Source organism: Sminthopsis crassicaudata, chromosome 2, assembly GCF_048593235.1.
Source record: "Sminthopsis crassicaudata isolate SCR6 chromosome 2, ASM4859323v1, whole genome shotgun sequence".
Taxonomy (NCBI): Eukaryota; Metazoa; Chordata; class Mammalia; order Dasyuromorphia; family Dasyuridae; genus Sminthopsis; species Sminthopsis crassicaudata.
This window is the reverse complement of record NC_133618.1, coordinates 263814072-263838710: the sequence shown is the minus strand read 5'-3', so window position 1 is coordinate 263838710 and position 24639 is coordinate 263814072. Positions and strand designations below refer to the sequence as shown.

At 33.7% G+C, this 24639-nt stretch overlaps 1 protein-coding gene across 3 annotated transcripts in view; it reads right to left on the bottom strand.

Moving 5' to 3' along the window:
- FMN1 (formin 1) overlaps window positions 1-24639 on the bottom strand; it is a 513415-nt gene that overhangs the window by 61042 nt on the left and 427734 nt on the right. For all 3 annotated transcript variants that reach the window (XM_074289191.1, XM_074289190.1, XM_074289192.1), the window contains one exon: window positions 20002-20094. In XM_074289191.1, the coding sequence (XP_074145292.1) occupies window positions 20002-20094 (93 nt within the window). The remainder of the gene's footprint in view (window positions 1-20001; window positions 20095-24639) is intronic.

Here is a 24639-nt window from a genome sequence, read left to right as displayed (position 1 = left end):
CAGCTACACCCAGAGAAGGCACACTGGGAATTGAATGTAAACTGTTTGCACTATTGTCTTTCTAACCAGGTTACTTATACATTCGGAATCCAATTCTTACTGTGCAACAAGAAATTTGGTTTTACACATATATATTGTATCTAGGATATACTGTAATACATTTATTATATATGGGATTGCCTGTCATCTAGGGGAGGGAGTAGAGAGAAGGAGGGGAAAATTTGGAAAAGTGAATACAAGGAATAATATTGTAAAAAAAAAAATTACCTATGCATATGTACTGTAAAAAAAATTATATTTATAAAATTAACAAATTAAATTAAAAAAAAAAGAATTAGTTGTGAAAAGAAGAAATGTTAGAAAAATTTAAGAAAGAATAGCCAACATTGAGAATAAAGATAGAGAGGATCTGGGAAGAAAGAGAAAAACAAAAACAGAAGGGAAGGCAAGAAACAGAAAGAAGAAAGCTAACAAGAGAAGTCAGAGAAAACTGAGGTAAGAGGAAATAAAATCAAAAGCAGAAGCAGAGGAAGAAGAAACCTGAAGAGGTAAGGCAGATATCTAGAGGAAAAATGAATATAATGTCATCAACTTATTTTGAAAGTATCAGAGACAGATCTTGAGCTGTTAGTAGCAGTTAGACTGATTCCTTTGGATCCTGAAAAAATGTTAAAGGCATTTATTCAGACGTGGGTCCTTAACATGTAGAGTTCCTCTACACAACTTCTAGAAATGTGCTGTAAAGCAAAGAATGCCAGCTAGGAGGAAACACATGATCACAGTGACACAGTACATTATAAAGATTCAGTGATCCTGACTTTTCATCCTCTAGAATGTAAGAGAAGGCTGACAACTACAAATAGGCAAAGGACACATCTTTTTTTCTTCCCAGGGTTCTATCACATATTTAATATACATACATACTTAAATACATACATACATACATATGGGTATTCACACATAAATCCACATATACACACTTTTCAGCACATGATTAAAGAGAGATGTTACCTATATGCTCAGGCCCATTTCCTGCCTTATTTTTAAAAAAACGATTTAATGGAAAAAAAAAAAAATCAACACAACATAATCTGAATTTTCCCTCCCAAATGAACCAAGCGGCATTAGTTGTTGCTGCCAAAATACTTGAACAATAGGATTTTGACACGCAGACTGAAATTTAAACAGTATGAAGAAATTCAGAAAGCTGAACAGAATCCCCATTATCTCATACTTGCATAACTATAGTCCAAAAGATGAGTGATGAGTCTGTTTGTACAAGCAGCGATCCAGGGCAACAACACAGCCACTCATTGCCTATGTGAATGTTTACACAGCTCAGGGATGACAACAGGATGAGCAATCAGATTATTTCCCTTAAAATTAGAACAAATTGGGATTGGGGGGGGGGGAGAGAAACCAGCTCCAGGATATAGAAAAAGCACGGAAACATGAACCCCTAATCAAAGCAAAGCACCTACATGTATAACTAGAGCTGGTCCAAGTTTTTTGTAATGGCCTTGGGAAAATTCCTTTCCATAGTCCCCTTTTCTTAGATATAAACTTGGCTCTTCCTCACCTATTCTTTCAACTAAACTTTTAGATATTTCTGTGAAAGAAATAATAGAAAAACGGAACAAAGAATATTCATTCATGAAAAGTAGCAACTAGCCAGTTGTACTGGTCTTTTCATTTTTTATTTGGTACTTATCATATATTCTTGTATATTGCAATTTGTTTTACAGGATCCTATAGACATAGCATTGGAAGAGACTCTTCTCCAGCATTCAATCCAATCTCTTAATTTTGTAGATAAAGTAAATGGAGAAGTTCCAGTGATATTAAATGACTACCAAGATCACATGGAGAGACAATAGACAGTAAATGGAGCACTGAACAGTAATGGAGTTAGAAACATTTGATTTTGAACTAGACACTTACTCCCTCTGTGTGACCTTGGGCGGACCACTAAACCTCTTTCAATCTCAGTTTCTCCTTCTCTAAACTAGGGATAAAAGAAGCTGCATCCCCAAAGGGTTATTAGGGAGGGGAGATGAAATAAGATAACAGACTCAAAACCTTGAAGCTACATATATAAAATAGACAGTTACTGATATTTCTAAGTGGCAGAGCCAAGATTTGGACCCATCTCTTTTGATGTTGTCTTAGAAACAGTTTTGGTATAATAAAAAGCATGCTGTATTTGAAATTAGAAGCATTGACCTAAAGTTTGTGTAAAGGGCTGAAACTCTTAATATGCACTGAGGTGGGATAATTGAATACTTGAGGCTAATTACCAATAGAACAATACTCTTATTAGTATATGCTTGGAAAATGGCCCTTCCCACTATTCTGTGCTAGCCCAATCATTTGGTGTATACAGAGAATTGTGAGAGGGACTGGTGGTGAAGTGAGACTAGCGGGGGTCTCAGGTCGAGGAGATCCTATGTGCCCATTCCCTTTGACTTCTACTGCTAAAGACCAAGAATAAAGACCTTTCCTTATCCTGACTCCAGCTGATTTTAAGGTATCCAGGGTGCTAATGCAGTTGCCACACAAGTTTGGGTTTGCCGTTTGTTAATTGTATGACTTTTGGCAAATGGCTTCAGTTCTCCATGTTTTCTTTAGTGCATCATCTCTTGAATAAAGACACTACTTATCTTATGTTATTCCAACCTTCCACAAAGGCCAGTGGCAAGGTTTCTTCACAGCAGGATTAATAAATATTGATTAATTTATTGATTGATCTTAGGTTCCTGAGGGCTTTACCAATGGCACATAAGCTTTGATCCATCCTGCCAAGATGAGAATCTACAGTATACAGGTTTAGTGATTGGTTCCTTGTTTCACTAACCCAAAAAAATCCAAAGAAATCAATAATCAATCATTATTCAGACTATAGACCAGGCTTTTCTAAGTACTGGTGATACAAAAGGAAGTAAAAGGTACTGCCCACCTTCAAGAAGCTCACAATCTAACTGGGAAGATAATAAGCAAACAAAAAAATATTTACAAATAGTCACATATAGATAAAAAAGGAAAAAATTATCAGGGAGAAAACACTGGATTTTGAAGGGGTTGTGAAAGATTTTATGTAGATGGGATTTTAGCTGTGACTTAAAGGAAACTAGTGAAGTCAGTAGACAGAGAAAATACCAAGAGATATGAAATGGATTGTTTTCTTAATGGAACATTCAGGATACCAGTGTCATTGAATTGAATGGTAGATAACAAGGGAGTAAGACAGAAGACTGGAGAGGTAAGGAGAGAGTAAGCTTTAAATGCCAAGCAAAGAATTTGTATTTGATCCTGAAGACAAGAGGGATCCACTGTAATTTAGAAACTGTGTGTGTGTGTGTGTGTGTGTGTGTGACATGTTTGGATGTACAGTTTAGAAAAAAAAATTCACTTTGGTGCCTGAATGGTGTATTGATTTTAGTATGGAAAGACTTCAGGTAGGCTGACTCACCAGTAGGCTTTCACAATACTCCAAGTGTGAAGTGATGAGGGAAAAGTGTCAGTGTCAGAGGAGAGAAGCTTATTTGAGAGATACTGAAAAAGTGAAATTGACAGACTTTGTCAACAGATGAAAGATAGTGAGAAGTCCAAGATGACTTCTAAGTTGCAAGCCTGAGAGGGACTGGTAAGAAGATGTTGTTTTCTACAGTAATATGGAAGGTGTGTTGGAGGTGGAATGTGGGGGGAATGTTAAGAAGAAAAATAATGAGTTCTGCCCCTGCCAGTTATAAGGTTCGTTTATTTTGCATATATTTATTTATGTATGTGTTATATCCCCCATCTAACATTAGCTCCTAGAAGGCAAGGCCTCTTTCATTTTTGTTCAGTATAAGTAGTAGAGTAGGGAGAATAGGAACTTAAATAATACTTGTTGAAAACTCTCCCATTTTTTAATAAAGGGGCTTATTTTTAGTAAAATAGATTATAGATAGTAGAATTGTAATGTTCTGGTTAGCTTTCTGGAGGTGTTGAGACCAGCCTTCGTTTTAGCAGTTAATCACCACAAGAATAGTCAGGAATAAAGTCCAAAGTCTTTATTATCTCCTTCCCCTGGGGCCTGGCCACCAAGATGATGGGAGATGGAATGTTTACCTCCCAGTCCTTGTTGGCTCTTATATACTCTATTACAAGTACATCATCATAGGTGTCAAGCTTGTAGAACTATATTAAGTCCTAAGTACATGTAAAACTAGGTAACCATTGTCTTATCAATTCCACAGAGTTAACATCTTGTTGTAAGACTAAATCAATTATACTGAGCCTTAAGTATATTTCTCCAAAGTTCCTTCCCTTTACATTGGATCCTATATTCTCAGAATGCCATTGCTGGAAGGGGCAAAAAGAATTTATATAAGCAGACCTAAACCATCTGAGAAATCAATCAGTCAAAATGCCTACTATATTTCAGATATCCAGGGCAGTATCCTGAAGAGGAAGCTCAGGATAATCTCCCTTGATGGGTAAGGGGATAAACTTTATCTGAATCTTAGTCTCATAAGATTTGGCTCAAAACTTAGTTTGGTATAGAAATTTTTCTCATTCTATAAGGAAATAGGAGGGGAAAAGAGAAAGGGGAAAGAAAAGGAGGAGACTAACAAAGGGAGGGTTGCTTGAAAAAAAGGAAGAGCAGATAGAGGGAGGTGATGATTAGAAGCTAATAAACAAAAAGAAAGAGTTAGTTTTAGAAAGAAAAAGAATAAAATACATAAACTGGTAGCAAATTTGATTAGAAAAAGGAAAGAAGAAAACCAAATTACCAGTATCAATAATGAAAAGGTTGAACTCAGCAACAATGAAGAGGAAACTAATGCAATAATTAGGAGCTATTTTGTCCAATTGCATGCTAATAAATGTGATGATTTAAAAGAAATGGATTTTATATATATATGTATATATATATTGATCAGATTAACAAATGAGGAGATTAATCACTTAAATAGTTGCTTTTTAGAAAAAAGAAATTGAACAAATAATTAAGGAACTCTGTAAGGATGCAGTTCATGCAAAACAAGAGAAGGGAATTGTAAGGGCCCTTTAAATGGGCGGCACCACAGCCCAACGGGAGATTGAGTGCCCCAGAAGTAATCTCTGTGGATATAGGACTGCCCTGTGGGTGGGATCCTGCCCATATTGAGATAGCTTCATAATGGGTGACCACTCTCTCGGTGGTAGGCTGTGTGTGTGACCTCACAGGCCCTTTATAAGCCCACTGCAGACAGCAGTCGCTCTCTTTAACCTGGCTCCCTAGCCTGGGTGGCCAAGCAGAGATGGATAGCCGAAAGAGGTAAGGATTTTGGTAGTGAACACGTGGGTCTTCTGACCAGGTGTTCACTAGGGAACCAACAAGTCAGGGCATTATGTGAGTAGGTATAATAAAGGCTTTTAAGATTACACGTGGCTGTTCTTAAGCGTGCTACCGATTATTAAGCTATAGATTCAAGAGATTGTGGCCAGAGGAAGGCCTCAGAGGAGGCAAGCCAGGTAGAATTGACACTTCAAAGGTCAGTGGTCAAAGGTACTCTGTTGGGCCTAGGATAGACTAGTAATTCTAACTGCCAGGAGAGCATGTAACAGAACTCCCTAAGAAAAAAATCCACAGGGCCAGATAGATTTACTTTTGAATTCTATCAATCATTAAAAGAACAATTAAATCCAGTACTATATAAACTATTTGGAAAAATAGCAGAAAAAGGAGTCCTGCCTTTTATGACACAGATATGGTGTTGATATCTAAACCAAGAAGGGCCAAAACAGAGAAAGAAAAATATAGATTAATTTCCCTAATGAATATTATTGCAAAAATCTTAAATAATAGCAAAGAGATTACAGTAATTTATTGGCAGGATAATACACTGTGACCTGGATTTATACCAGGAATTCAGGAATGCAGATATTTGGAAAACTATAGATATTAATTGATCATATCAATAATCAAATGAACAGAAATCATATGATCTCAATAGATGCAGAAATAGCATTTGACAAAATACAACTCCCATTCCTCTTAAAAACACTAGAAAGCATAGGAATAAATGGAATTTCCTTTAATATTATAAGTAACATTTATCTAAAATCATCAGCAAGCATTATATGCAATGGGGGTGAGTTACAAGTATTCCAAAAAAGATCAAAGATAAAACAAGAATGCCCATTATCACCACAATTACTAAGTATATTAGAAATGTTACCTTTAGCAATAAAAGAAAAAAGTTGGAGAAATTAGAAGGTAATGAGGAAACAAAACTATTACTCTTTGCAGATGATATGATGGTTCATTCAAAGAATCCTAGAGAATCAACTAAAAAACTAGAAACAACAACTTTAGAAAAGTTGCAGGATATAATATAAACCCATATAAATCATCAGCATTTCTATATGTTATCAAAAAGCCCAGCAGCAAGAGATAGAAAGAGCAATCCACTTAAAATAACTGTAGATAATGTAAAAGATTAGGGAGTCTATCTATCTGCCAAGACAAAGCCAGGAACTTTATGAACACAATTACTAAACACTTTTCACACAAATAAAGTTAGATCAAGTGCTCATGGATAGGCCAAGCTAATATAATAAAAATGACAATTCTACATAAATTAATTTGCTTATTCAGTACTATGCCAATCAAGTTGTCAAGAAATTACTTTATACAGCTTGAAAAACAACATAATTCATCTGGAAGACTAGGTCAAGAATTTCAAGGGAATTAATGAAAAAGAAGCAAATGAAGGTAGCTTAGCTATATGAAACAGGCTTTATCATAAAACAATGGTCATCAAAACCATTTGATACTGGCTAAGACATAAGAATAGTAGATCAATGGAACAGATAAAGTTCACAAGACACATGACTGCAGAAATGAGGCACTGACCAACATTTAATACCCTATATACTAAGATAAGGTCAAAATGGGCTTATCATTTAGACATAAAAGGTAAAACAAATTAGGAAAATGAGGGGTGGTTTACCTCTCAGATCTGTTGAGAAGGTAGGAATTTATGACCAAAAAAAGATTAAAAGGGGAGTAGAAAGCTGGAAAAAAATTTACAGCCAGTGTTTTTGATAAAGACCTCTTTCTAAAATATATAGAGAATTGACTCAAATTTATAAAAATGCAAAGCATTCCCCAATTGATAAGTGGTCAAAGGAGATGAACAGACATTTTACAGATGAAGAAATTAAAACCATTTGTAGTCATATGAAAAAAATGCACTAAATAACTATTGATTAGAGCAGGGGTTCTCAAACTACAGCCTGCGGGCTAGATGCAGCCCCTCAGGTTATGGCAAATGGGCTGAGGGGTGGAGACAGTGTGAGTTTTTGTTTTTACTATAGTCCAGCCCTCCAACAGTCTGAGGGACAGTGAACTGGTTCCCTATTTAAAAAGTTTGTGAACCACTGGATTAGAGAAATGCAAATTAAGACAATTCTGAGGTACCATTTCACACCTTTCAGATTGGCTAAGATGATGAGAAAAGATAATAATGAATGTGGGAGAAAATGTAGGAAAACTGGACATTAATGCATTGTTGGTGGAGTTGTGAAATGATCCAACCACTCTGGAGAATAATTTAGTACTACTGTCCAAAGGACTATAAAGCTGTGCATACATTTGATCCAGAAGTGTCTCCATTGGATTTGTATCTCAAAGAGATCATAAAAGAGGGGAAAAGGCCCCATATGTGCAAAAATGTTTGTAGCAGCCTTTTTTTTGAGTGGTAACGAACTGATAAATTGAGTAGATATCCCTCAGCTGGGGAATGGCTGATTAAGTTATGGTATAAATAATGGAATATTCCTGTACTAGAAATGTTTAGCTTTAATAAAAAGAGAAGAAAAAAGAAATTGAAGGAATTAGAATAATGAAAAAAAAAAGTATCACTCTTTGCATATGATATGATGGCATATTTAGAGAATCTTATAGAGAAGAAATTAAAAAAAAAAAAACTACTAAAATGCTAATTTCAAAAAGGTCTGGAAAGACAAGAACTGACTCTGAGTGAAATAAGAAGATCCAGGATTACATTATATATAGTAACAACAATATTATGTGATGATCAGTTATGATAGACTTGGCTCTTTCCAACGAGGTGGTTTAAGTAATTCCAACAGACTGATGCTAAGTACCATGCACATGCAGAGAGAGAACTATGGAGACTGAATGTGGATCAAAGCATAGTATTTTCACCTTTTGTTGTTTGTACCTTTTTGATCTGATTTTTTTTTTTTTTGCACAGTATGACAATTATGGAAATATTTTTAGAAGAATTGCATACATTTAACTTATATTACATTGTTCACTGCCTTGGGAAGGATGCTGGGGGTCAATGGGAGAAAAATTTGGAACACAAGGATTTACAAAGGTGAATGTTGAAAACTATCTTTGCATGTATTTGGAAAAATGAAATACTATTAAAAAAGAGTATGATGATCATGTTATATGATCATCAGTTGAAGGAACTGAGAAAGATTAGTTTGGAGAAGGAAAGGCTCACAGGGGACATGACAATTTTTTGCAAAGCTGAAAGATAAATGAAGACCCCAGAAGGGTAGGCTTAGGAGCAATGAAAAGAAATTAAAGAGATGTCGATTTTTGGCTCCATAGTAAGAAAGATTTCAATTGTTCAAAGTTAGAAAGGAATGTCTCAGGAGGTAATGTGTTCCCAGTCCTTTTCAGTTTCCATGTAGAGATTTGATGAACACATTAGGAATGTAGAAGTGATTCCTGCTTCAGGTATGGATTGAACTAAAGTACTTTCTAACTCTGCCCTTCTATGATTCTGTAAAAATTAGTGTGGTAAACAGTTATGTTTGTGGCTCCTTTAATCTCTTAGAGGAGGTCCCTCAGCCACTTTTTAAGGGCAGTCAATAAAATGAATACATAAACCATGAAAGCAGACTTAGCTTCTTCTGTACAGGGACAAAAAGTAATTGCAGGGGAGTGAGATAGGAGGGTTAAATTGTGTGTGGCCTTACTTATAAGCAGCTGAGAAGACACACTGAATGAAATGGTGACTTCTATAAACTCTAAGGCAAGAACAGATACAAGAACATACTTCCTCTGCCAGTAGATAAAAAGCATGTGGTGTAGGGAGTGGATGATTTATGCTAAAAAATTACATTTATATTTATGCTAAAAAATATGAATGGAAATACATAGAGAGAACTATGGATAGGAAGTGTTAAGTTAAAAAATGAAATGGTATAAAAGTTAAAGAAGTCCTAATTAGAACCTTCTATTCCAGTGGAGCATTCAAGAAGCAAAATATAATTTAGTATGACAGGACTTCTGGAAAGGAAAATGTGCATACAATTGGGTAAGCCTCTAGGCAGTGAGGGATGTAATCTTTTAAAGTAGAAAAGATATTTTTCTCCCTTCTTTGGAAGATATACACAGACAGAAGCAACTGAACATACAAAAGATTTGTATTATGGGAAAGAACAGAATCTGTTATTGAAAAAAAAAAAGACATACACACTTGAATAAGTCTAAAAAACAAACAAACCACTAACAATTTATCACAGTTTTAGCCCAACTAGTGGTTTTCTTTATTCCTTTGGCTATTACTTCACTTTTTTTTTTTTTTTTTTTTTTAACTTGGATAAGACTTTTTTCTTTCCATGACAGTTCATTGATCTTAGGTTTGGAGCATCATAGTTCATGGGAAACAATATCATATTGACTTTTTTCTTGGCTTGTTTCTGCTGGTGGATATGTTCCATTTTAAATTTGGAAGATAACATTTACAGATGTCAATCTAAGCATATATATGTTTCTTTAGAATAGGGGAAAAGGATTGGATCTGTGATTTAACTGGTACAGGGAACTCTGAGGTTGAGGAAACTATAGATACTAATGCAGATAAACACTCTTATATTGCACTCTTATATTATTTTAATTGCAGATAAACACTTAATGGGCTTAGAGAGTTTTCCAGATAACTACTTTAAGGAACTCTAAGACTAAATTACAGAAAAGATAACTTTTGTTTTCTCACCTGTTGAGTTCCCCAAACCAGTGAAATCTCAGGTTCTGTATCTAGCTTTGTCCCTCTCGGTACTATAACTAGTATATTCACCTCATAGATATAAATTACATCTACAGAGACATTACTTTCAAAAGTCTTCTTCCATCCCCTCTTTGGGAAGAAGAAAAAGATCAAACACTCAGAAAAACTTCTCCTGAAATACTGGATTAAAATATGCCAGCAATGTGGGATTTTTGTCATCTTGGCAACAGAGCCTTATTTGGGCTTCAGCAGAGTCAGAAGCAGTCATCACTGACTTGGCCATCCCAGTGGCTAGACAGTAAATCATGATACACTGAAAAGATATGCAAACTTATCACTGGGCTTTAGATATCCTATTCTATTCTGAGCTAGAGCACAGGAAAGGAAACATTAAGGTTCAAAACTTTTTTGCTTTTTCTAAAGCCAAATACTATTGGTACTAATTTTTTTTTTTTTGCCTTTTCCCTCAGATCATTTATACATTTAGCAAAGTGTTAAAATTCTTAAAGCCAGATCTTAAACTGAACAAGGTTCATGCTAAAATAAATAAATAAAGAATGCAGTGGTTCTTGGGATCTGCCCTTCTTTGTGTCTTTGGGCATTAATTTTTCTGCTAATGATTTTTATTAAACTATCTCATTTTCTTCATTTTTATAATGCCACATCAACAAAAGGAAACAAAGATTCTGGTGACTTACTAGTACATATCATTCAGGAAATAGTTTTTATTTTCATAGTCTAAGAAAAAAATGTAGCTTTGTTATTCTAAAAGAATACAAAAGGATTGTTTGGATGTAACAGAACCTAGGAAAGCACATTAAAGTGTTACTTATTTCAAAAAAGTGTAAGCTAGGAAATTTGGGACTAAATTATGAACTTTTTATTTAGCTCTTAAAGTGTCATTCTGTTGTATATGCTTATTTGCTGTTGTTGATGTCCACTGAAGGCACAATGAGGCAAAAGATTTTCAAACTGAAGCCACTAGGACTTGAGAGCACAAAGAAATATTTCTGGTAACAAATAAAGGTTTCCAGGCACTGAAATCGATGTGAAATAATTGGATCTATTTATGGATTTGCTAATGTAGCATATATATATTGGAAATATATACCCTGTGCCTTCCATTTATTATCTAGGTGACTTTGAACAAATCCTTTTCATAATGTATAAAGTGAAGAGATTGGATTAGATGGTTTCTAAGGTACCATCCAGCTCTACATATATCATTGAATTCTATAATCTTGTAATTTTACTTGGAACAGTTAAAAGATTTTTGTTTTTGTGATTTAATTGCTGTAGGGAATCCATTTTCCCACGAAGGGGGCAACTTTCCAGTTTTATAGTCTCAAAGAGTAATTGGGATGGGTGGTGGAGCAGCATGACATAATCAAGGAATCAGAGGTAGGATCTGATAATCAAGTTCTTCCTGAAACTATGGCTTGTTCTCCTACCATGATAAACTAGCTTCCTTTTCTTGATATCGTATGGTTATTAATCATAAAACTGTTTATTCTTGTGTGTCTGTTATGACATTTTTTTTGGATTTAACTACTCTTTCTGGGTCTCAGGGATCAGGTGTCTCCAATTTAATTGATCTACCAGTAGAAAGTGCTTAAGCTCAATTCAAGGATGAATTTGTTTTGCCCCAGGAAATATATGAGGTTTTAAAATTTTAAATTTTTTGTCTTTAAGAATAAAAAGGCAATAATATTCCATGTGATCAACCATATAACCAGAGAGTTGGAAGGGACTTCATTGGTCATCTAGTCCAATTTACACAAAAAGAAATCACCATTGTAACTCATTTTCCCCTTTGGAATAATATGAACAAACAAAAACAATTATATGTATCTGGTACTTTTAAAACTTATGCTGATTCCATTTGTCTGATTTATATATTCCATGATTAAATACGAGTATACTGCCAGTTAAAGTTTACAGTGTTTTTTTTGGGGGGAAATTTCATGGAATTCCAGTCCCTATAGTTACATGCCAGTATTGCTTTTTCTTACTGTTCCATATTTTGTCTCTAGAGTCCACTGGTCTTTAATTATTGATAACTTTAAAATGTCATCTATAATTGGTAGATATTTAAGGTCTTTTTCAATGCTAAATAATCTAGTGTTCCTATGAGTGGTCAAGAAAGAGGTCTATAAAGAATGGGTAAAGCAAAGAAAACAAAAACATAAGCTATTTTAAAAGATAAAAAAATATTAATAGTTTTACATAATCTTGAAATAGCTTCATGTGATTTCTTTTTTTCTTTAAAAAAGTAGAAAGAAAGCCTTTACATCAATGTCAGTCTTTGGATACAAGCCAGACAATGACTCAATAAAGTTGAGGAATAAAATGCATGACAGGATCTTAGCTTCTGCCACCAGAAAAGAAATTACAATTTATAGCTAGAATTGATGAGATTGATTTGTGAGTTCCAACTGGAATATACTGGGAAGAGGAGTTGAATCAAAAATTGAACCATATAGTTTGCTATGAAAACATCCATTACTGAAGGAGATGACAGCTAACTCTATGAAACACTGAACAACTCAGAATTGCACAGAATATTATTTTTAAAAAAAGTTGGCTGGAGAAGGTAGAAGCATGGGGTGAGTGCAAGAGTTTGATTTTTAAGGCTTCATATGTCTAATGCTGTGGTGGGTAGGTAGTATTCTCACAGTTTTGCAGAGTCAACATCAAAAAAAGACATAAATATTACCATTTTTGAGACACTTAAAATTTTTAGATATAAGCCAATGCCTTTCCTGAGATCACAGTAACAAACTTTTATATAAATAGTTCCCTTTTAAAGTAATTTATCTTGTGTAGTATGAAGAATATGTAAATGTTTAGAAAAATTGCACATGTTTTACCTATATCAGATTGCTTCCTCTCTATAGTAAGGGGAAGAGATAAAGAGATGGAGAAAAATTTGGAACACATGGTTTTGCAAAGTTGAATGTTAAAAAATATTTTGAATGTATTTGGGGGGAAAGCTATTTTTTAAAAAAGAAAATAATTTTAAATTTTATTTTATTGATTTATATGTCTTAATAGGAAAATTTAAAAGCAATAAACCATTATTGATAATTTAATCATTTAATAAAAACATAATTAAATTGTAATAATTTAACACTGATGATCATTATGAATATTAGTCTATAGTTTTCTATTTTCTGTTTTAATTCTCCATGATTTATATTTCAAGATCTTATTTGTGTCACTGGAAGAATTGGAAAAATGTCATTGGAAGATTCTTTTATCATTTTTAAAACTATGAAATATTAGATTTTTTATTTAGTTAATAAAATTTTATGGAAAAAAATAGACGACTTCCAGAAGATACAGATATACTTATATGAATGGATAGGTAAAGAAGCTTCTAAATTACCCCTTTTCTGCAGATAATATGAAGGTGTCCTTGATCCTTGAAAGAACTTGAGCAAACTTGCAGGTTATAAAATAAAACTTAGAAGATAAAAAAATAAATCCATACAAATCATCAGCATTTTTATATAATACTCATAAACCCAGCAAAAATAGATAAATTACATTTAAATTAACTTCAACATGTAAAAATAATTGGAAGCATATCTACCAAATATATACATAAACAATATGAATACAATTTCAAAGCATGATTAAACCACTGTTTAAAGATTGATGCAATTATTTTTTGAAAATATCTCCTGAAAGAATGCAGAAATATATTTGCATGTATATAAGTATGCATGTACATACTTGTGTGTATGTGTATATACATATATATCAACACACATACATACATACAGATAAATATACACATAGACACACAGATAGATACATACAGCCAATGACAGAATTTGAATTCTTTGACTATGGATAATTGTTATAAGAAATTTTTTTTCTTTTGTGTTTTTTTTCTCCTAATAGAATGGGAGCTGAGAGAAAGAAACTAGATTTAAAAGAAATCTTTTAAAGAAACGTTGGATGGTGCTACATATGTGGACTGTTGATTGCATTTTTAGATGAGATCACTTTGTCTTACTTTGTTACAAGAGATCTTTCATGGAATGAGGGGAGTCTATTAATGTTTGTAATATAAAAATAAAACGTCAATTAATTTTTTAAAGGCATGTGGTGCTTGTTTTTTTGAGGGGGATAGATAGGAGTTATGTCATGATAAAAACAAAACAACACGGAAGGTAGCATGGAATTGTGGAAAAATCATTGGCCTTGTAGTCAGAAAACATGAATTATACATCCCACCTCTCTTTTAATATCTGTATGACTTAGGCAAATCACTTAATTCTCAGTTCTTATCACAACTCCATTTCTAAGTCTGCAAAAATGAGGAATTTAGATGAGATGACCTCTCCACTGAATCAATCAATGAACGGCATTTCACCTAGGTACAACAGGAAATCTGTTAAATAGATTTAGGAATTTAGTCATATTCTGTTGGACTTATATTAAATCAATGAGTAGGTTAGAATCAGACCAATTCCCTAAAAGAATCTTAGCAGGAAAAGAAAGAATAGAATTAATCAATGAGTACAAAGAACAATTATTTATTACATACCTACTGTGTTTCCAGGCACTGATTTAGGTGCTGGGGTTCTAAAGACAAAAATAAACTATGCCTGATCTTAAGGAGTTTACATATTAGCAAGAAAGGAAAAAATGGAAAAATGGGGATGTGTTCTCATTACAGATTATGAAAAGGAAAGTGATTTTTTTGGCTCAAGAGAACAAAAAATAGAAACAGTAAAAATAAAACGGGATTAGAAGTAAAAAAAGGTCATTGATAGAATATTTTAAGAATTACTTGTTTAAACTAGTCCCTTCAGGGGAGGTCTAATTCTATGCTAAAGTAGCCCTCATGATACTGTTTTACCATCATTCCAAGGAACACTTTTCATGGACACCTCTTTTGTTACCTGTTTAAATCATTGCTTCTGGTTATCATTCCCTCTGCTCATTATATCTGGCAATAATATTAGTGATGATTGGGCTAATTACTTTGGGTTTTTCAGCTTCTTTTTCCATATGTTAAAATATTTAGATTTATTTTCACAGTTGGCATTACTTTTTTAAAAGAATAGTGCAAGTTGTATAAAGTATGAAGGTATGAAGATACTTCTGAGTCAAGAAAACTTAGGCCCTGTCCTGCCTCTGACATACCAGCTGTGTAATCTGTAACATAAATACATATTTATATCTAATATAAATGCTATAAATGCTACTAGATAATATAAATAATATAAGTAACATCGTAAATATTGTAAAGGTTTATAATTTCCTAGTTTTCTTACACTTTACCCATTTCTACATATTCTGAGATCTAGCAACCCTGGCTTCCTTGATGTTCCTCACACACAACATTCTATCCTCCAACCCAGTATTTTCACTGGTAGTCCCCAATAGTCTGGAATGTTCTTCCTCTTCTTCCCCTCTGAATTCCTTGGCTTTGTTCAAGACCCAGTTAAAATCCTGTCTTCCAATTTCCCCTCCATTTCTTCCCTCCATTGATGATTTCTAATTGATTTTTATAAATAGCTTGTCTGTACATAATTGTTTACATTTTCTCTCTCCCATTAGACTATGAGCTCTTTGAGAGCCTTTTGCTCTATATTCCTAGCTATTAAAATTGTGCCTGGGGACACAGTAAGTATTTAATAAATGTTTATTGTTTGACTCTTCTGGGCATTAAAAAATTATTTCAATGTTGCTCTGCTTCTCTCTCTCTCTCTCTCTCATTATTACTAACCTTTCTTTCTTCTTTCTACCCCTTTTCCCAAACAAAAAAAAAATAGAAGAAAAACATGTATTGTCTCTACATCTTGAATTCCTCACCTCTTAGATTGCATTTCCCAGAAATTCAAGTACCTCTATATTTGAAGATGATACAAGTGATATTACTCTCCAATTTATTTAAAATGTGTGGACTGCTTGCTCTATTGCACTGTTTTGAACAGCAATGAAAAGTTTGTTTTTCACCAGCTTTTAATTCATTTCAACAATTACTTATTAATTTCTCTTAAATGTTAGCCACCTGAAATAGATGCCAAAATCTTCCAAATTATTAGCCAAGATAATATTTGATCTTCTAATTATTCTTCTATATCTTCTAACTAAGGAAGGCCATGAGGCTCTGCATTGAATTTGGCAATGTACATTATGTAAGATTCAGAAATGGATTCAGAATGGTTCTGATTAAAAAGTAAAGCATTTAGATATTTTATTTTAACCACTCTATTCTAGAGCTTCCTTAGAGTTTTATGTAATTCTTTACTCTTCTTTGTAGGAGATACTGATTTTTTCATATCTTGCATCTTTTATTTTCTCTTTGCAATAGAAATTATTTAGAATTTAACAACAGTTTTAAGAAAGTTATATTAATCAAAAAGCAGTTTCAAAAGATCTGGTTTGAGAAACCAAGTATAATTCAATAAATTCCATAGTTATGTTGACAGTTCATCCCAAAATATTTAGTGCAGTTTTAAGCTATGAAAACTTGAGTAGCTTTAAAATACATTAAGATATCTGGGGTAACTTGTACAATTATAGGTCACATTGATTTTACTTCCACTAAGGATATTCAAATAAAAAAAGAATCAAAAATGAGAAAATACCAAGAGTAGGAGAATGCTAACATTAGGACACACACACAAAATAAGTTTAGCCCATTCTAACTTCAGTACTCCCTGCCAGAGTTGTAAATACAAAAGGCCAATTTAACAGCATGAAAAGACCACCTACAACAGCCATACCTGGGACCCAATCAACCTCACTGTGGTTCTTTCAATTATAGGATCCCTGCCAGGTTTATGGGAAACTTTAATGTGTGTATCACATTTTTGAGGGCTATATCATTATGAACATGTTTGATCTGAGGGTGGGAAACTTAGAGCCTAAATAATGCCTTCACAAGCTGACTCTGAATTGAGTTGTAAATTGGAACAAGCAAAAGAACACAGTGGAAAAGGGAAATGTGTGAGAAGAAAGGTCAAATATTGTGAAGAGTGCAACTCTGCTAAGTGAAGCCATTAAAAATACTTTCACTTCTGTTTGGGGAAAGAAATGAGTTAAATAGGAGTAAGGCAGTTTCATCAAATGAGGCTATTTAAGGGTGTTTGGAGAAGGAGAGGACCAATAAAAGACATAAAGCAAAGTTCAAAGACGCTATAGTCACTCGAGTGTGGCAACAGGATATGATTTACAAAAGAAAAATTAATTCGTTATGATTGTTAGAAGAATTGAATTACAGTCCATCTAAAAATAAGCCTTTCCATGAATCAACTGAGTCACACCTCATGTGACTTCTCAAGCATAAAGAACTCAATTGCTTAAGAATTTATGAGTGATAACAACTATTATGGAATATGAACTTCCCAGCAGGCTGTTCCATGTATGCAGCCATATAGACAAAAGAGTATTTCATCTTACCACAATGACAGCACTGGACTCCTAATCATGGTAAATAATCCTGAAAGGGATTGGGGGGCAGGGGTGTCACTGTGCAGCAGAAAAGTCAGTTGGATTTTGAGTCAATGGACATAAGTTCTAATTCCTATTTCTATAAATGCTAGGTGATATTGGAGTAAGTCATTTCATTCCTTTGTGTCTCTTTCCTCACTGATAAAATGAGGGTGTCAGAAATAATGGCCTTTAGGATCCTCTCAGTAAGCTTTAGACCCTATCATCTTTCTTGAAACCATATTATCCAAAAGATCTTAAACCCATTTGAGTTAGAAATTCAGCAAACATTAAATAAGCACCTACTATGGACTGGAAATTTGTTGTTACATATAATTTTAAGTTTCTAGCTTCTTTTTTATGATTATTTTATTAGTAATAGCTAGTATTTACATACTATTTAATGGTTTGCAAAAGTACTTTATATGTTATTATTAAACATTTTACTGATGAGGACATTGAGGTTGAGAGAGAGTAAAAGATCTGTTTTGGATCACATGCATAATATCTGAAGTAGGATTTGAATTGACTTTATTGTCCTGCATGCCACCTAGCAATATCTTTTATGTTCATAGCATGTCTGTGTATTAATCTCACTGTTTAGATTTTAGGATGGCAAAATGATGGTATGATTAGCAGGATGCCAGGATAAAGCTTTAACTCATGTGGTGATTACTTTGACAAGCCCTTAATATGAGGGGACACAGCAACAATGCTTCTCCCTCAGAGGAGACAGCCAGTATCCAGTTTTTCTGACTCACATAGGAAATCCTGCCAATTTCCAAAGACTGTTGGCCATGACTTATGGATTCATCCTGATGAGTAGTCTTCTGTTTATTATGTGGTATCATATTGGCTGATGCAAAATCAGCAACAGTATGTTGATAGCTTACCAAAGGTTCATACACTCATTTCCTTTGGCTTTCTAGAAAAGATAAATGCAAACAGATTTCCCCCCCTTTTTTTCTCGCTTATCTTTGGCTAAATTTTCAACAACAACAAAAAAATCAGATTAGGAAAAAAACCACGAAAGAAATCTTACATTCATGGCTTAAATGGCAATAGCACCCTAGTGACAATAAATGATATTGTTTTCCTTTGTCAGCACTATGAATAATGTAGATAGATGCCCAAGTGATATTACTACATTGGATACTGTGTTTTGTACATTTCACTTCTTTTCACTTATGAATGAAATATAGATCTGTAAGTCAGATAGATCTGTACTACAATCTCTTGCTTTTCCTCATATATAAGGAATCATGGAATCCTCAGAGAATCATGGAATCATAAATATTTGAAAGGACCTTCTTCTAATCCAAGCCATCCTTGGAAGGAATTCTCACTATGACTGTATATAAAATAAATAGTCAGCTTGTCTCTACTTGAAGATTTTCAAGGAGAGGAAAGTCATCAACTCTTGAAGATATTTATTTCTTGGTGTTTGACCTAATTATCTCCTATTCCTGCAATGTCCTCCTTCTTTATCTCTTCCCTCTTGGAATCTCTGATTTTGCTTATGGATCTAACTTAAGAGGCATATTCTAGCAGAAGCCTTTTCTGATTCTTGTCCCAGATGCTTGTGTCTCTTCTTTCAAAACTATCTTGCTTCCATTTTATGTATATATTTATACATACACATTTATATGTTGGTTCCCTGTCAGAATATAAAGTCCTTGCAAGGGACTGTTTCATTTTTGTCTTTGTATCCTTAGCATTTAACATGGTCCCTGGCACATAATAGGTACTTCATAAATATTTGTTGCTTTTATAGTATCACCTTATTTTGCTTTTCTGAGCATAGTTTGACAAATAGTAAAAAAAAATCCATAGTCCTCAAACTGATGAAATTCAGAAAACTAAGATAGGGAATTCTCAATTAAGCCTGTCTTGAATATGTGAATGAAGTCTATTATTGCTTGGAAAATTTTTATTTAATTTACTTCCACATATGAATCAGTTTGTCAAGTAAAAATGAGGACTCACCACAAAAAGAACAATGTGAAAAATCACTTAACCTCTCTTTCTTTTTTGTTTGTATAAAATAGGGCCAAGATTAGCCTAGATGTCTCCTAAGATCCCTTCCAGTAATTGTGGCCCATTCTTTAAAAGTTTAACAAAGAATGAGAGGTTAAGTACAGACAAAGAGAATAAATAAATGATCTAAACAGTTCTTAATTAAAATCTGAGAGCTTGTTTCCTCTTTAAAAATATTTTGATGTAATTTCCATGTAATTTATTACTTTCATAATCCTAAATATTTTATGTTATGTATTTTAAAAGATTTTTCTGGAAAAAGTCTATGACACAAAAAGGGTTAAAAATATTTGAGCTAAGAAGATTGAAAAATCAACTACAGATTAATTTCATATCAACTATGTACATGCCTGTTCAAGAAAGCTACAGGAAGATATGGAAATAAAATGATTGGAGTTGAGTATTATTATCCAGTAATAGACATAAAGCTGGACTCTAGTAGTTGGTCTAGAAAGATATACAATGTTTCTGAGCAACATGTGCTTACCTTTCTGGAAGAACACCTCTAACTTGTCCTTAAAAGGTTGGAGATGCTCTTTTGGGGACTCCTTGCACACAACCACCATCTGCTTCTCACTTGCTGTGAAAAGAATCCCAGAATTAGAATGTTAGTTAATTGCTTGGCAAGATTATTAGTTGATGTTTATCCAAATACCAGTGATTTCCATTATATCACAATAACATGGAGGCCTTCATAATAACAACGGTCATTTAGGAAAAAGGAAACTTTATACTTCTGACTTGTTCCTCAGGCAGGAAAGTCAGTTAAGTGGATTCAAGATAAGGTGTTTTGATTTGAATTTTCCAGATTCACTAGAATAGACAAAAATGTTGAAGGTCTAGACTGAGAAGGTTAAGGATTCTGTTCTTCATATTCACAAATTAGAGTTCATTTCTTTCCTTTAAAAAAAGAGAGCTAGACGGCAGCTGCTGCAGATGCCCCCACCCCTGAGTGGAGCAAGTAGGAAGGAGATGCTGGAATGGTACTTTCTTCATCAAGAGCATGGCACAGGGCCTGTTAATTTGGTCATGAATGACCAGGAAGGTAAAAGTTACCATCAGCCTTACCAATAACCCTGAAACATTAAATATACATCCCCCCATAAAATTACTACATTTCAGGCTCTAATTCAGAAATTTACAGCAAAATGAACCATCAGACAAACTTTGAAGGGCAAGTGACATGGCTGTATAAGTGTATATTATATACTATAATTTGCCACAACAAAGTACACTCAACCTAGGCAAAGAGACATTTGCTTGAGATCCCATTAGCTTGTTACGATATCTGAAATCCACTAGCAAGACACACATACACACACACACACACACACACACACACACACACACACACACACACACACACACGTTTAATTTTTCCAAAGCTGGAGCTAATTAAAGAATACTTTGGTCTGCTGGTCATGGCTAGATTCTTGACATGTCCCTGTCTAAAAGAATATTCTGAATCTGTTGGAGCTTCACCATAAGTCAGCCATGCTGCCTGATCTTTTGATTCAGCCTGAACAATCTTGCACTACAAGGACAGAAACAAGTACCTCAACTCCTGGAGGAGGCTAATAGTGTTATTATGCTGATGCTACAGAAATTTAAGTAGAAAAGGACTGAGAGAGGAAAAACCTCTTATTTCCTTTGGTTTTTTTCTGACCAAATAATTCTAGATTTTAAAAACTGATGCTTCAATGAGTTTGTGCCTACCAAAAATATTATCACTTCGTAAAAAAGTAATTATAGTAGGTTTTTAAAAGACCACTCATATATCCCCCTGTAACAATTTTTACACACACACACTTTCTAACAAGATGCCTACAATCTTGGCCAACTCAAACTTTAGAACTATCAGAGAAATGAAAATTTAATGTTGGAGATCTCTTGTGTTCCAATTTAACCCTATAGATTTCTATGAAGTTATGCATTAACTCCAAACTCCAGACTATCCAGTTTATCATTACTGGAAGAGCTAAAGCAAAACAGACAAACTAATTCTTTGCTGGTAGAACTGTGAATTGATTCATTCCATCTGAAAAATAATTCGTAATTACTCAGGAAAAATTACTAAGTTGCTTCTATATTTTGGCCAAGAGGTTCTACTACTGGGGCTACATATCCCAAGGAAGTTCTTGATGGTCAAAATTGTTCCTGGTGGCTTTCCACAAAGCTGGAGACAATATATGTGCCTATTAGTTATGTTATATATTATATGAATACAATGGAATTTTTACTTTGCATTAAGTATGATATGATAAAAATAATATAGAATTTGGAGTCAAGAAGATTTGAGTTCAACTCTACCTCAAATTATTACTAGACCTGGCAAGGGAAAATATATACATATTATTCATCCCTGGGCCTCAGTTTTTGTTTTTTTTTTGTTTTGTTTTGTTTTGTTTTTGTCAATAAAATGAAGGCATTGGCTTCTAGGATTCCTTCTATCCCTCAATCTATGATAGCACAATTCTACAAATGAGGTATATGAAGAATTCAGAAAAACTTGAGAAGAGTCACTTGAAGTCTTGAAAAAGGAAGAGCAGAACCACAAGAATCATATATACAATGATTACAAAAATATAAAATGAACATAAAAGGCCACAAAATTCTGGTAAACATTAATGGTCAATGTCAGCACCATGCTATCAGTCAAGAGACACATTCCTTCTTTCTGCTACTAACATATTTCAGGGAGTGTTTCAGGACAGTTTATGCACATTAGGAAGTATCTGCTGTATCAAAACAAATATGTCAATAAATTTTAAAATAAAATAAAATATCCAGTGTTTGATAGATCAGTCAGAATTCTCTGGGGGTGAACAAATAATTCTTAGAAAATCATTCCAAAACTCATTAAGGAAATGTGTAAGTGAAGAGAATAAGAAAATTTTATTATTCCTAAGACAAATACTATTTCAATCATGCACATTTATCTTGCAGAAGAAAATTTTAAAATCTTTTCTCTCTGTTTTACCAAGTCTTCCCTGATTTCTCTGAAACAATCCTCTTATTCAGTTCTTATGGTTAGTATTCTATTACACTCAAGACCATAAATTGGTCCAATTGATGGGGGAAGGGGATAAACATCAAATGATAGACACACACACACACACACACACACACACACACACACACACACACACACTTACTTTAGTTTCTAGTTTCTTTACCATTATAAAAAGAGTTTGTGTAAATACCTTTATACATATGAGTTTTAATTTTTGGTTTTTTTGTCTTTCTTTGATTTCTTTACTGTATAGGTGTAGTAGTGGTATTGCTGGGTCAAAGAATATACAGTTTGCACCTTTTGGAAATCAAACTGCTTTTCAGAAAGTTTGTACCAATCCACAGCTTCTTTTGTTTTTATTATGTAACTTTAAAAAATCCAATGTAACTATAATTCTAAAACTTTTCTTCCCTCAAATACAAAATAAAAGATTAAAAAAAAAAAGATTTTAGAATTCTCAATGATCTTTACAACACCTGTTTCAGAGACCAAATTTCACTAATGATTTAACCTAAGTCTCAGGGAAAGAAAATGTCACATATCTTAATGAAAAAATACAAAATGCAATTTAGTGAATTTATAACTGGGCTAAGAAAGCTGATATAGTAGAAAGAACACTGGACTTTTTGTCAGAAAGTAAGTTTTGATCCTGGATTCACCATTTATTACCTGTGTTATCTTCATCAAAGCACATTTGCAGTTTTGATTTCTTTCAATATGAAATAAGGATAATAGTTTTTGTATTACCAATGCACATGGTTATTGTGAATAATTAAATGAGATAGTATCTGTCAAACACTTTGTACAGTTATATCTCAATTAGTACAAATAATTTATCTCCCATCCCTTGTTCCAGTAATAGCATTATTTGAATTTGTAATGTATTTTTCCACTGGCCTGAAATCAACAACCATATTTTTCATAACTGTAACTTCAAATAGTGAAAATTAAAATGCATGAGACTATCTCAGGGAATTCATTATTCACACTAATCAAAATCTACCTGTAAATCATAATGTGTTTTAGAAATACCAACTATCACATTTTCCCCAAGACAAGTTAATCTATCATATAAGCCATAAAATTTGGCAGGAAAAAAAAAAGATATAAGGTTATAAGCTAAATAGGTATCTGTGCCACTTCTGTTCTCAGATGTCCCAGATATTCAGACCTTTCCAAGTAAGATTTTAATAATCACAAACTTAGAGCTCCAACAACCAGAGGTCATCTAGACTAACCCTCTCATTTTATAAATGATGAAACTAAGTGCAGGGAAGTTAAATGATTTGACCCTAGTCACTCACATAACAGTTAAGTGATACTGATGGAATTTGAGCCTCAGTCGTCAGAAGCTGAATCCTTTTAACTGAATTAGCTCTTAAAAATATGTAAAGTAATACCAAGCCTATGGTTTGTGAAGTTAGATATGCAGATAAGATTTCTGAACTCAGATAATACTGAAAATATATCCTCACTCATAAAGGGACTAGGTTGTAAATAATTGCTAAGGTCTCTTTTTGGAGCAGCTATATGGAGCAGTGAATAGAGTGGTAGGCTTGAAATTAGGAAGACTCATCTTCCTGAGTTCAAATCTGACCTCAGACATTTTCTAGCTGTGTGATCAATTTTTTCATCTGTAAATGACCTGGAGAAGGATGTGGCAAAACACCCCAGTATCTCTGTCAAGAAAATCCCAAAAGGGGTCATGAAGATTTGGATAGAATATGAATATGAAAAAAATAAGAAAATGAATTAAAAAGGTCTCTTTTTAACTCAAGAATTCTATGCTTCTGAGAAAATAGAGGAGAAAAGATTGATCAAATAAATAAGTTAATTAGAAGTTCATTTACACATATTTATTGAGGCTGATCATTTGCTTACACGTGACCTTATTTTGTGACTTAGTCTAAAAGTAGAACAGGCCCTCATGGGAATCACATCCAAGTTCTTACCCTAGTTTTGCCATTAACTCCCTGCATGAAATCAGATAAATTACTGCCCTTGTATGGGCCTTGATTTCATCATGTGTGGGATTTCTGTGGAGAGGAAAGCCTGGCTCTGTGTAAGGGCTAGGGTAGAGCATGAGTTCTCTGCATGCTGCTGAAGGAAAAA